The sequence below is a fragment of the Clarias gariepinus genome, chromosome 3, assembly GCF_024256425.1.
Source record: "Clarias gariepinus isolate MV-2021 ecotype Netherlands chromosome 3, CGAR_prim_01v2, whole genome shotgun sequence".
NCBI lineage: Eukaryota > Metazoa > Chordata > Actinopteri > Siluriformes > Clariidae > Clarias > Clarias gariepinus.
The window spans coordinates 18,494,199-18,508,190 of NC_071102.1; the positions used below are offsets into that span (position 1 = coordinate 18,494,199).

The 13,992-nt window shown below is 41.8% G+C and overlaps 2 protein-coding genes across 3 annotated transcripts; both read right to left on the bottom strand.

The window, feature by feature from the left end:
• Positions 1-189: 189 nt before the first annotated feature.
• On the bottom strand, positions 190-4,990 carry cbx3a (chromobox homolog 3a (HP1 gamma homolog, Drosophila)). 2 transcript variants are annotated; one of them, XM_053491377.1, is made up of 5 exons: positions 4,856-4,990; positions 3,386-3,525; positions 2,086-2,254; positions 1,916-2,010; positions 190-1,189 (listed from the first exon to the last, which is right to left on the bottom strand). In XM_053491377.1, the coding sequence occupies exons 2-5, from the start codon at positions 3,517-3,519 to the stop codon at positions 1,063-1,065; spliced, it is 525 nt and encodes a 174-aa protein (XP_053347352.1). In that variant the 5' UTR covers positions 3,520-3,525; positions 4,856-4,990; the 3' UTR covers positions 190-1,062. The 2 variants fall into 2 exon arrangements, with proteins under 2 accessions (XP_053347352.1, XP_053347351.1); XM_053491376.1 differs by lacking the exon at positions 4,856-4,990 and adding an exon at positions 3,974-4,096.
• Positions 4,991-6,178: 1,188 nt separating this feature from the next.
• On the bottom strand, positions 6,179-13,276 carry nfe2l3 (nfe2 like bZIP transcription factor 3). The gene is made up of 4 exons (XM_053492906.1): positions 12,549-13,276; positions 11,623-11,730; positions 11,405-11,491; positions 6,179-9,369 (listed from the first exon to the last, which is right to left on the bottom strand). The coding sequence occupies exons 1-4, from the start codon at positions 12,939-12,941 to the stop codon at positions 8,176-8,178; spliced, it is 1,782 nt and encodes a 593-aa protein (XP_053348881.1). The 5' UTR covers positions 12,942-13,276; the 3' UTR covers positions 6,179-8,175.
• Positions 13,277-13,992: the final 716 nt, after the last annotated feature.

A 13,992-nucleotide genomic window follows, 5' to 3' on the forward strand; every position in this document is an offset into this window, starting at 1 on the left:
CACAGGACTGAACAAGTAAAAGTACTTGGTCTCATCAGTGTTTAGGAAAAGAATTTACACTTCATAAAATTTAAAAAGCATAAAAATCTTATCTGTAGGATTAACATTACCAGTTGGTCTTTAACAACCCTTAGTGTTAACACTCTTAAGAGACTCTAAAGATAAACACTGGTCATCTTACAGTCCACATAATACATACTAAGCTTTTAATGTAATAATTTTAAACATAAATATAACACAAACATAGGAGTGGAAACCAACAGCATTGACAGGGACATGTTGCATTTGTAGGAAGTGTGTGGAATCGTTACACTGAAAGCTGATTGTGCATCATCATTAACTGATGTTTGACGTCTCCTCTTATCCATATGCTCATCCAAATATAGGACACCATGTCCAGCCTACATCTGAAGCATTGGGACAATTCTAATACGCAGGATATAATGATCATAATTTCTGTATGGAAACTGGGTTAAAAACTGTTCAGTACATCGTTCAAACCTGAAGGGACAACGCTTAAGCAGCAACCCTACAGAATAAACACGGTCAGAATGGAAGAGAGGGGGTGGGGGTTATTTACTTAAAACCATACACTGTACCTATTGATGCAACAACCGATTGATTTCGAGTGATTCAATCACAGATAAAAAGCACACTGGGACAACAGCAGTTTAAAAAAAAAGGCACATAACTTTAATCAGACCTTTTCTGGTTTTTTTTGAAAAAATATTTACAGAAAATATACAGCAGAACTATTCAAAATCAGGCCAAGCATCAACCCAATGTGATAAAACCATAAATGGCCAGTGGATAGTGACACATGGCAAACGGACGTCTTTAGACAAAAACGCATTAAACAAAAACAGTTGCACAGCAGCCTAACAGAACAAATCGTTTTTTATTTTTGTCTTAAAATCACACCCCCGTCCCCTCAACCTGTCAGACGGTAAAAGGCGGTCATGCTGTCCAAAACATGGAAATGTATTTTGGCCACAAGCTGTAACCGGTGGTGTAGCCCGAGAGCATCAGGGTTGGCACAGGACTTAGATGCCGTGTAGAAGACTAGTGCTGTTCATCCTCTGGGCACGAGTGCCAGGTTAGCCTCTCCTCATAGAAAGCAATAACCACCTGCGGACAGCGGGTGTTGGCCTCTCGTGCTGGCACCAGGTCTGCCTCATCTGAATCCTTCCTACAGAGGGAAAGTACAAAGGTAAAGGGACATTTTCATTTCTGTTCAACCCAGTAACATCATAGGATTATAAACCCATCCCGAGTATCACCATTCCTGAACACTTCTAGTACACAGGATAGTGACCATATTTATTAATTTTTTTTTATACTGGAACTGGGTTTAAAGCTGTTTAGTGCAACAAGAAAACCTGGTAGAAGCTGTCTTTTTTGCCAATCATATGTCGCCATGACTCTCCCTTCAGTGCTAGGACATGGGTAATGAAGTCAGAGAACATTATGGCAAAAACAAGCCCTTATTTTAAACCTACAGCGACTCAGGGACAAAATGTCAAAGTGGACACGGGTCTCATTTATTTTATGTCAGTCACAGCCATGAAACTTACAGTCCACTTTAAACACTGCAATACTTGGTTATGGTTGTGTGTGATCTTTCGAAGGCTAATATTAAACAAAGCACATTGTTAAATTTGTAAGAGATGGGCCTCCGATACATCACAGCTTGCTCGGCCACAACATTTTTAACAGAAACCCGCTGTTTATTTCCGTTTCTTTCTACTTTAAAAAGTCTACTTTAATTATAATAGTATTAAATTATCATCTCAAAAGCAAATAGGACAATTTCCAAAACACAAGAACTGCAGATCCTGCTTCAGCATCATGCGAAAGAACACACACAAAATTGATTTCATTTTTTGACAAAATCCAAAAGAATCGGGTATCTCACCATTTCATCAGAAACATCAGTTCTCCGCTGCTATCTGTTGCTCCTATGATCCGCTCGGGTTCCAAGTTCCTGGCAAACCCCCTCGGTTTTTCACTCTAAGAAATAATACAGCAGAGTCGTTTAATGAAAGTCTTTTTAACAAAACAAAATCGAATCAGCCTCACACGCACCATCTCCTTCTTCCTCTTCGCCCTGCTTTCCTCCGTCTCCGGCTCGTCTGTTGAGGACTTCCTCTTGTTGGAGTCAGGCTTCTCAACCACACCTTTCTGTGACTCCAGGAAGGCAGCGATTAACTCAGGGCAATCAAGGTTTTCTTCTGGCTCCCAAGTGTTGTCAGTACTGAAGAAAACAGTGAAACATGTGATGAGAGGCACAGGCCACAACACACAGAGCTAAAACAGTAGGTGCATACAGCCTTTCTACTTAGCTGACACATTTACACATCAGTGTGTCTGGATTATCACAATCTGCAATTCACCACACAGCAAACCTGTAGCATGTGCAGGTTAAAGCCTTGATGACACAGTTACGTTTGTGCCTTCACCAAAGTGACATAATTACGCACTTGCACGAGCTCTATAGTGAGGTGGGGGTGACTTTCTTCCCCCAGAGGGCTGTACTGACTTTGATAAAGCAAGTGAAAGGCACAGATAAAACAACAGAAATGAAACACGTACAGCACTGTTTTTTTTTTTTGTTTGTTTACTGACACGACCTCACACCAGCCTGTTCAAACATCCGTCATTCCCTGTCAATCTGGTGTACTGAGGGAGCATAAAAACTGGACTTTGGGGAGATGAAAAAAGGTCATATGACCTGATGAGTTCAGATTGAGCCTATTCCAGAGAGATGGGCGTTAGGGTAAGTCAGGCATCATGGTCATGCATAGTCTCCTCTGTACAAGCCTCTGGAGACAGTGTTTTCATCTGGGGTTGCTTCAGTTGCTTGGGTCTAGACTCAAAGGTATGTGCCAATAAAATGAAGTCAGCTGACCACCTGAGCGTACTGAATCACCAGGTTATCACATCTATGAAGGTTTTCTTCCCTGACGGCATGACCATGTTCCAAGATGACGATGCCGCACTCAAATTGGAAGAGTAGTTTAGGGAGCACGAAACATTTCTCATTCATGGATTGGACACCGTCGAGTCCAAAACTTAATCCCACTGAATGTTTGGGAAGTGTGTTGGTGAAACCTTTACGCAGCAATCCGACTCTGGCATCAGCAATACAAGATCTTGGAGGGAAAGTAATGCCCCTCTTTATAAAAACAATTTGAGATATTGTATAAGCGATGGAAGGGAACTGAAAAAGCATTATCTGGTTACAAACAGACGCGTGTGTGATTGAGTTAAAATCTAATCAGAACAGAAGATCAGACCACATAGCACAGTTACAAAGAGGGAGGAATATCTGAGCTGTAGTTTAACTGTATTCTTGATCATACTTCTGCTCAGTAGTCATACTTACTCGGGGAAGCCTTTCCACTTGAGGAAAAACTCGACTTTTCCGTTCACAACCCTCTGGTCAATCACCTTCTCCACCACAAATTCTTCTGGTTCTTCCACCTCCTTTTTGGATTTGCTGGTCTGTTTCTTACCCATAACGACCTAGAGGGCCCATCAATACCAAATCAGACATTAGAAAAAACTTCTTGTAAACAGTTTAGATCTGTGGTCCTAGGCTAATACAGCATACATGTGTCGTCCTAATTATCAGGCATCTTTAATTAATTTGATTATTAAAATACCAAGAGCTCAACACCACATGAGTTTTCCTTTTACATGCTTCTCTCTCTCAAAATACAATGAAATGACGCATCATGATTTTTAGTGCGGCAATTATTGCTTTCCACACTGACTCCAAACCAATTGTTATATACAGTTAAATGATCCGTGTTCGTATTGAAGATGATAAAATGCCGCATTTCCCCTGTAATCCTACAGGTGGTGCTATAAACTAATCACACTTCAGAGGAGGGCATCATTCAGTGTATTAGGAGGGAATTAACGCCCGATATAATCCGAGATATTTATGAGTTTGTAATATTAACAGTACCGCAGTACCAACAGCGGTTCGGTGGTGATTTCGTACCGGGAGGTCGCTGTGCTCCCCGGCCCTGAGACACCAACTGAGGCGTTTTAGTGAAAATAAACCCGCTGCTGGTTCACTAAAGCTAAACGGGTTAGAGAGAGAAATACACGAGCACCAGTCCAACTGTAGGATGTTTAAATAAGCATCGTGACATAGATAGAAAAGTTTAACATTAGTCACTCAGTCAGGGATTAATCTCATTGAGCTGCAGCCGCTCGTAAGCGCTAAAGCTAACCAGCTAAGCTAACTCTGCTAACAGGGTTACCGTCATTGGGATGCACAAGAAAACTCAGCGTTAACACCCAATACTTACGTCATGACTAACGAGATATAAAATACTACCGAATACTAAAAATGTTTAAAATGATCCATGTGAAGCATAAAGATAATTAACACTTTAGTCAGTCACTATGCTAAGAGATAACGTTACTTAGCGGCTCCTGAGGCGGCGGGTAGCAAAACATTTAGCCTCATCCAACAAAGGCCATGGTGCAGACTCTCACTCTCTCTCTCACTCTCTCTCTCTCTCTCTCACACACACACACACACACACACACACACAAACTAGCATTACATGCGTTTAGCAAATGCAGCAACATAATGCATAAACATCTAAAAAGTTCTGTAAACACAGCTAGTTATGAGAAGTAAAGTAATTTAAAAAACACTCTGGAGAAGGAGGGAGAGAGATAGCGCACAACGCCGTGCCGCATGGGCGCGAAAACAAGCGAACAAAAGCGGAGGATCAAGACAAAATAGACATATGAAACAAACAACAAAATCTGATAGGAAAAAACTATTTAGAAAACGCGCGATTAATCTAATGCACACAAAAACCAAACTTACTTTGGCTTATTAAAATCCACAGAAACAGCACAGCTCGGAGCTCCTCAGCGGCTCTCAGCACACAGCACGGCTCGGCGATGTGATCGCGCTTAGAAACGTGCGCGCCGTACATGGCCACGCCCCCTGCGTCATTACGCAAGGTTAATGGGTTTCAACAAAAATCGCGGCTGCAGCTCACTGTGAAGTGCACTACAGAGGGTGTTCGGCCATGTCCTAAATCATCATCTATATAACTCAAAGTAAGGTTTTGTCTGTACATGGGTCTCGCGGTCACATTATTTTCTCGACAAAATATTGTCTGTCTGTCCAGCCACATTCTGTCACAACATCACACAAACTGTCTCTCTGATGACCGAACAGGGAGTGTGTTTGTGTGTTGAGGACAACTTAGTGTAAACAAGGCGTAAACACAAACTCTTCTATATCCTCTCTTTCCCAGTGATTATAATGAGATAAATAGCAGTCCAGTGGAAGCCAATGATGTCACAGCAAAGAGAATTTTGAGAAATAATTAAGAGGTTTATCTTTGTTACGGACAGACATGTACGTGGGCTTCAACCTGAAACAATAATAATATCACTGATTACATTAACACACACTCATTCACCAACACCACTTGCACATTACAGGAACTCGGCTGGGAGTTATTAAAAACTTTCTACCTTGATGGTATTCAAGCACTCTTAGGACTGCGTTCTGTTATTCTGCACAAAGAACACCTCATAAAATACAAAATCACATTACACAAACCTGTGAGAAGACAGAGGGAGCTAAAGTAAAGAGCCAAGAGTTTTAAAACAAAATGTAATCTCTGGTTGTGTCAGTGCCAAGCTTTACCTTTAGTTACCGTTTGATGTACACTGATCTCGGAGTGTCTCTGCCTCTGTTCTCTACAAAATAAAAGTATTTCTACTCATAATGTCTAACAGGCAGGAGGAGCCTGATGAAGTGCATGATGAGATTTATTCATCTTACCACTAATGATGCTGTAAAGATGCTGTGTGACATTTAGGCGGTGTGTTTTAGCTTATGGAAGTGCCTCATTATGATTTAACGTCTTTTTTCCCCTCCTTCACTTGCTGTGTGCTGAGACAGACGGGGAGAAAACGACAAAATTCCAACTGTTTCAGTTTCAATCTCTTTATTACCACCACTTTTATATTTCATGGAAAAGTTCTTATCAGCTGAACTTTACAGTACATTTGACAAAGTACTCGCAACCTGACATTTATACCCCAGAGAAACAGACTGCTTATAGCAAATAAATCATTTGCGCTGAGTGTGAATGAACATACATATATGTATATATATATATACACATATATGTATATATATATATGTATATATATATATATATATATATTCAATAATACCTTTGTTTGATCCTTTTTTTAAATATGCATTAGGGGTGTATATTATTTATAACAGCTTTAATTTGAAAACCAAGAAATAGTGGCTAATAGATCAAAATAAACCGTACACACACACAAAATAATAAATCGATTATTGTGCGAACTTTATGAAGCTATGTAATCTTTATGTAATCTTTATAGTCTTCAGTTATAGTTTTATTTCAAAACTTCAGATAATACACTACCTGGACCCAAATCAAACTATTCTGTTCAAGCCTTTAGTTCTAATCATAGCGAGCAGTGTGGTGTTCAGTTCATGTGCGTAATGGTTCCTTGTGCTCACAGAGCCGTTCTCTTACACTCTTGGAGTCCTAGAATATGTTATGTGCCATCAGGGAATTAAACTTCCATATATGTGATAACCTGGTGATTCAGTACATTCAGATGGTCAGCTGACTTCATTTTTTTGCCCCATAACATTGCAGAGTCTAGACATGAGTGACTGATTAACCCCAGATCATAACACTGTCTCCAGAGGCTTGTACAGTGGACACTATGCATGATGGTTGCATCGCTTCATGAGCTTCCCTTCTGACAAGCCCATCACTCTGTAATAGTTTAGTCCCAATCCTCATCACATTGTGTGTGTGTGTGGAAATGCTCTTACTTTCACTATTAAACATAGCTCTGGTTTTCACTGTTCATTTTTTTTTATCCTGTGACTTTAAGTGTTTACGTGATCTCACATCACGATTATTCACGAGATCAGAACCATCCTTCCAGGTTTTAATAACGGACTCTTGTGCATTTAAAAAATATTTTCTTTGCTTAACGCAGGCCAATCGTTCAACCCTACTGAAATAAGGAGTTTCTTAGCAGGGTAAACACTGTGTTTATATACTTGTCTGTATACATAAAATGACCAAAAACTAAAACGCACGACAATCCTGTAAAAAGTCAAAGGAGGTCAATACCAAATGTATAGAGGACGAAGTTTGACTAAACAAGGCCATAGTGGAAAAAGTCACGTGTTCAAAGCAATTGCACAACCAGCTCCTGAGTCTGAGCCACATAATAATTAAACACTAACACCCATACACTCAGCTTTAACACCCTCATACGCCCAGTAGTGTCATGTCTGTTTAATAACAAAGTGTCTCCTTTATTTTTAGTTTTAATGATCATCAACTGTGCCAGACTTTCCAGGACTGGAAGGACCCTGCTGTGTGCGGTCTTTTCTTTTAAAGTACAGCGGTACCTCGACATCCGAGTTCAATCGGTTCCAGAGGCGAGTTCTTAGGGTGGAATTTTGTATTGTGACGCACACTGTCTCATAGGAAATAATGAAAATGCAAATAATCAGTTCCAGCTACCCAAAAATATTACTAATATTACAAATTTCCAACACTATAATCATATTTATGGATCTAAAAACAACCAAAAGATTTCGAAAAGACATGAAAATGAAGTAAAATATGAAACAGACATTAAACCTCACTTAGTCATAAGTTACAATTCCTCTGGGCACCGGCTGCTTTAAAACGTGTCTCCCTTTTCTTCTTTCTTCCATTCTTGATAACATTCTTGGGACCCATGGTGCTATGTCTTCACTCAATCTTGTACAAAATGCAAAGAAATACAAACAACGTATACACGCTTCGCATGGCTTTCCACTGTGTAAACAAGTTTTGAACAACTTAGCCAACGGTTGGTTCCGTTTTTCTCGTACGCCGAGGCAAACTTCTTGCAAAATTTCAGTTGTTAAGGAGAAAATTAAGGTGGGGCGTTCGTATGCCGAGGTACCGCTTTACTTCCACACACACATCCAGTGCTTTTGCTACACACCTTTTATCAAAGAATCTGTAGTTCATTATATTGTGATTTAAATATTTAAAAATAAGGGAAAGTTCAGTAGCCCTTTAGGAAACAAACACACACAGTATAAACACAAAGGAAATCAAAACAATCTCAAGGTTTTTTATCCTTCTTCCTCTTTGTTGTTTTGGCCCGAGTTGCGGTTGTTCTCAGGACATTTGTTCGAGGTCTGACTGAGATGCGTCCATTTGCGCCGCAGTGAAGCGTGTACTGCTCTGGACTGAGGGATCGTCCGTGTTCGTCCCTCAGCTGCCTAAGCACCGCTTGAGAGAGCGTCTTGAAACACTCGGCTGTAGCTGACATAGCCTTGGCGGTGCACATCCTCTCGCGCAGGAGGGCGTCACGCTGCGCGACAAGCTCCTCCACCTCAGTCTGCAGCCCCATAATAGCGTGCAGCTTCCTTTTTCTGCAGTTCTGCGCAGCCAATTTGTTTTTGCCTCGTCTGCGCACGTCCCGCAGGAGTGCGATTTCTGGCGTGGATAGGCTCCGCCCTTCCAGCAACTCCAGGAAGTCTTCCACCGGCATGTTAACTACTTCAGTGGCGGAAAATGGAAGACAGAGAGCTCGCAGGCGCCGTTCATCCCGGCTCGGCTCCTCCATTTCAGGAGATTCATCCTCGCTCATCACTTCCTGCTTTATAGTTCTAGGAGGTCGGTTGTAGATTTCTGGGTCGTGGTCGTCAGGTGACCAGGAGGAGTAATTGTGATCATGCCAGATGTTCCTGTTCAGACTTACTCGCGGCCAGTTGTAGCACGACGATGCACAAGCTCCTCCGTTACTTAAAAGTGACTCCACATCACTGCTGTAGCCCTCCGCTCCTGCCTCGCAAGACGACTCCGAAGATGACGTAGAGGCCGAGTCGAGGCTTTTGGAATTGGTGTCCAGCGACAGGCCTGAGTCAGAGTCCAGGTCCTCCAGCCATGGCTCTATTCCGTTAAGTACCTGTCCCTCCACACTAGCCAGGCCCTCCAGACCCAACAAACCTATCTGCTCAAACACGGCCTCATCCAGATAACCGCCCACCCGGGACAGGGGGGGTCCATGAGCACCGTTCACAAATGAAGAGAAAGGAGCACCAAATCCTGTCCTAGATGCATCACTGTTGGAAGAGTTCATAGATTCTAGGTTGAAGAGAGAAGGTGTTTGGCGTGGTATGGTGTGTGCGCCACCTCTGGGTGGGTCTGGTCTGTAGTCGCCGCCGCTGCTAACCATGGCATCCTGAAGGCTGGCATTGTAGCTGATGGGGTCCAGGTCAGGAACGTGCTGCGCAATCAAAGTCTCAAACTCCTGTGAAAAGGAGGGGTTAAAAAAAAAAGATCAGCGTAATAACCAGCATGATAAACTGCAACTGCAGACAAACCAAATGCAAAATACAGAGCTTTACCTGAAGGTACATGATCCCTTTAGGTGTAAAAATGCAGGTTAATGAATTTTGGACCTTGCTGCTTGGTTTCTGCATATTAATCGCGATTAGTTTTACATGGTCATGTCTGTAGTAAGGCTAGTTTATTGTTAATGTAAAAAAGTTATTTTTTCTTTTGGGAAATAAATCTGTACAAGGAATGCTAATTCTTTGCGCGTGCTAACATAGCCCATGCTCAAATAGCTCACGTCTACAGTTCAAACCGTTAGGGAGACTACGGTAATGCAGATCAGGAATCAGAAACGACTGGCGTGCAGGCTCAGAAATCATTATTAAATAATAATATATCTGCATGATAAAGGCCTCGGTATGGATTCAACACTTGCAATTCAATTTAAAACCAATGGTAGCGTGTTCACTCAACACTCTGTGGTATAAACAAATGACAGTTTGAATCCATTTGGTTGAAACTTTAGGTCAGACATCTTCAGAAAATCTGTGCAGCATTTTCAAAATAAAAATTTTAAAAGAAGACCAGACTTCTGAATATATTGCAACTATCAAATCTTATAATGAATCATCTAATGTCTAGGCATGACTTCCTGACATACTGAGTCTGTTACATCACTAGAGAACAGTTTTGAATGTTGAAAAATTCTGATAATGCATGTAGATTTGTCTGAACATCATCTGAGCCACAATGCTTCAAAATTTGAGCTGTGGAATTTTCAAGTCTTTCAGAAACATACTGACATAAATGGTGGTGTGTTAAACTTTTGATTCATGTAGAGCTCATCTGCAGATTTGTTTCGGTTTGGTTTCAAAGTTATACTGTACAACTACATGTACTTTTAAATTTAACCGGATGTTGGCATGAGCTCAGTGGACACACTACAATTAAGTAAATACACTCACCGGCCACTTCATTAGGTACACCATGCTAGTGCTGTGCTGGACCCCTTTAGTCTTTCAATCTGCCTTAATTCCCTAAGGCACAGATTTAACAAGGTGCTGGAAACAATCTTTACATTTTTTTTTTCCATATTGACATCACTCAGTCGCTGCAGATTTGTCAACTGCACGTCCCAGAGCCGCTCTACTGGAGTGAGACCAGGTGATTGTGGAGGCCGTGTGAGTACAGTGACCTCATCATCATGTCCAAGGAATCAGTGTGAGATGATTTTAGCTTTGTGACACGGCGTGTTGATTTGTGACATGGTGAGATGTGCTCATAAAGAGATGGACACGCTCAGCAACCATACTTAGGGACGCTCTGGCATTTAAACCACACTCAATCCAAATGTTGTAGCAGAAATTGAGACTCATCGGACTAGGCAACATTTTTATCTATTGTCCAATGTTGGTGAGCCCATGTGAACTTTAACCTCAGTTTCCCGTCATCAATCGTCATTTGCTCCTGTAGCCCATCTGCTTTAAGGTTTGACATGCTGTGTGTTTAGACCTCAGAAGTAACAAGATGTTGAGTTCCTATGGCCTTTTTATCAGTCTCTCCATTCTCCTCTGACAACAAGGCATTTTCACCCAGAAAACTGCTCTCACTGAGAATTTTCTCGTAGAGAAGTGTGTATATGTGCGTGCGTGCAAAAAACGCCAGTAGATCAGAAGTTGTGGACAACTGGCACCAACAACCTCACACCACCTAACCGAACCAAAGTCAGCTTTCTTCTACATTCTGATGCTCTGTGTGACCTTCAGCAGATCACTTTAACCAGGTCTACATGCCTTAGTGCAGTGAGTTGCTGCCGTATGATTGGCTAATTACATATTTAATAAATGATTAATAGCACAGTACTCCAGGTGCTGCATAGTAAACTACTAAACTGTGTGCTGTATCTGTAGGATTGTACAGATTTACCTATTGTATTAATAAGACTACCTTTTGATGGATTACTCAGATTATAAATTCCATTAACCAGGGCAAAAAAAAATAATACTCACACTGAAGTCTGATAGGAAGTCTGGCAGCTGAGAGTGGACTTCAACACCAGACTCAGATTGAGGTAGGACGCTGCCGCTTAACAGATCCTTTTGACCAAAATATTATACCATTTACTATAACAGTTCACAGGCTGAGCACACAGTAATGATAAAACTAATACAACAGGACAACAACAAAAACAAATGTAATAATAATATTAATAATAATAACAGCCTACCTCTTGTTCCAGCACTGAGCTTTGGGCGAGTTGGGCTGACGAATCAAGATTAATTCCTTCCTCGTTGTCTTTCGCAATTTCCTCTTCTTCTTGTGCCAAAACCGCCTCCTGGAAACGGGCAAAAACAGAGGAAGAACAAAAAAATAAATAAATCAGAGCGTTAATGTTCATGTTCAAGCTACTAACACACGTTTCTGCTTAGAAAATGAGTAGCAGCGTGCGCAGCAACACAGCTGTAGGACAGAGGCCATGCATAAGGTTTAAGTTGTCTCCCCAAACATTTTATACCAAATGGTCATTGCTCTTTTCATGTCAGTCACATGCAGTGTAAAGGAATAAAGGAGAGATTTGGGTTAAGGACAAATCTCAATGGCAAATAAGTTTCACTTTCTTTCTATGGCACGATGAAGAACAAAACAACTACAATAAAACAATCACTTTACAGCTCATTAAATTGTGATTTCAACTTTTTGTTAAGGAGATTAGACACTGGATAGTATGCCTTTGGTGTGTGTGTGTATGAACAGAAAGCAGCTTTAATAAATTATGAGAGATCAGGAACATTAGTTCATGAGGGCCTGGTAGTCCATAGGTTCATAAAAATATTGTGTAATCACACCTAGATCTAACATCTAAAATCTAACAGGTCCAACAGGTGTGAAACTCTTCACTCAGCAGTTTAAACTGAGCCCGAGATCTCCACAGTAATGCTCAGAAGGACATGTTTGTCTCCAATAATCAAACAATAAACTCCTGAAAGCCACGTGACCGAGATGAACCAGGCCTCAATCTAACCAAAGCGTGCACTTGTTCCTACACGTCCAGCATGAAGTTTAACGTCTTACGAGCATCAGGTGACCTCTGAAGAGGGGTTTTAAGGAGCTCACCGTCTGACCCGAGACAGATAGACGGACGGATTAACTTACCGCACGGGTTCCGTCAGTGGAGACTCCGTGCTCGCCGTGCTCCTCTTGAGGTTCCGCCGGTTCCGCGCCGTCAGACACCCGGTGCACGAGCCACGCGCTGAGCTGCGTGGGGGGGAACCGAACCGGCGAGCCAAGCGCGCGCACTTCGTTTAGCAGCCTGCGGCTTGTGAGGTACTCCTCGAGCTCGGGACATTTCGGATGCACGTGATGACCCGCCGCGACGTCTCGGTAACGATGAAATGGGGTCTGTACAAACGCCGAGCTCGGCCCTCCGTCGATCTCTATTAACCGTGTGTCCGGGTCGGACCCGATCTCCACCCGGACCCGGATCAAACCCAGCAGGATCGTGAGGTGGATCAGCCCGTCCATCAGACACTTCTTTGTGTCCTGCATGGTGACTCGTTTAACAAAGCTTCGACTAACACACACACACTGTTCGAACAAAAGAGCACACGCTGCCTCTCTCTCTGTGAGGAGACAAAGGGACCGGCCCAGGCGAAACTGTTCTCCAACTGACGGCTAGCCGCTAGCTCACACACACACCGCACCGTCTATTTTCCTCACTGCGCTCCTCTTGTCCTCATCCCATCCCATCCCATCTCATCTCATCTTACCGGTGAGATACGAGAGTGCAAAACTCGTTTTCACGACATGCTGACAGGAACGTGGCTTAAACTTCCTGACAAAAACGAGGAGACAACTGTTTATTTGTATGACCGTGACCGTGAGCTCACGCACACTCTCCATAGCAACACGCTCCGATTGGCTGACTTGTCTCATCTGTAATTTTTTACAGCCAATCACATGCGTTAATTTTGTAGCGAACGTGAACTGAAGAGAATTTTCCAGAAGTTAAAGAAAGACTCCGGAGATGTGTGAGCGTCACGTACATTTAATACTGAAAATTCGACACAGTATTTAAAATCCCATGGTAATTAGTCTTGACCTGAAGAAATAATAATAATAATAATAATAATAATATAAACATATTCTTAAAATTAACAACCCTGACGCCACTTCCGGGCACTCCCTCAGCAGTTTGACCCACTAACCCGGTTCACTTGTATTGGGGACTTGTATCTCCTCCGTATGTTGTGTGGTACATACATGGTTCACACTTGCATTTCGGACCAAAGTGTAAAGAAATGATGCATCAGTTTCGGACTGCCATTTTTAACATCGGACTGAAAGACACGCCATTTGGATTCTACAGTATATGGTGGTGTCTTAAAAAGATACTTTTATAAAATCAAACACTGTACAGTGTGGTACCTCAAGGCGACTTCTTACTGTGAAATTTAATATTGTGAAATGTATTTTCCCGTATGAAAAAATGTAAACAGATAATCTGTTCTGGACACCTAAAAATTAACAATTTAATATATAATCATATTTTACATATAAAAACAGTTAAAACATTTAGAAAAGACAGGTAAATGAAGTA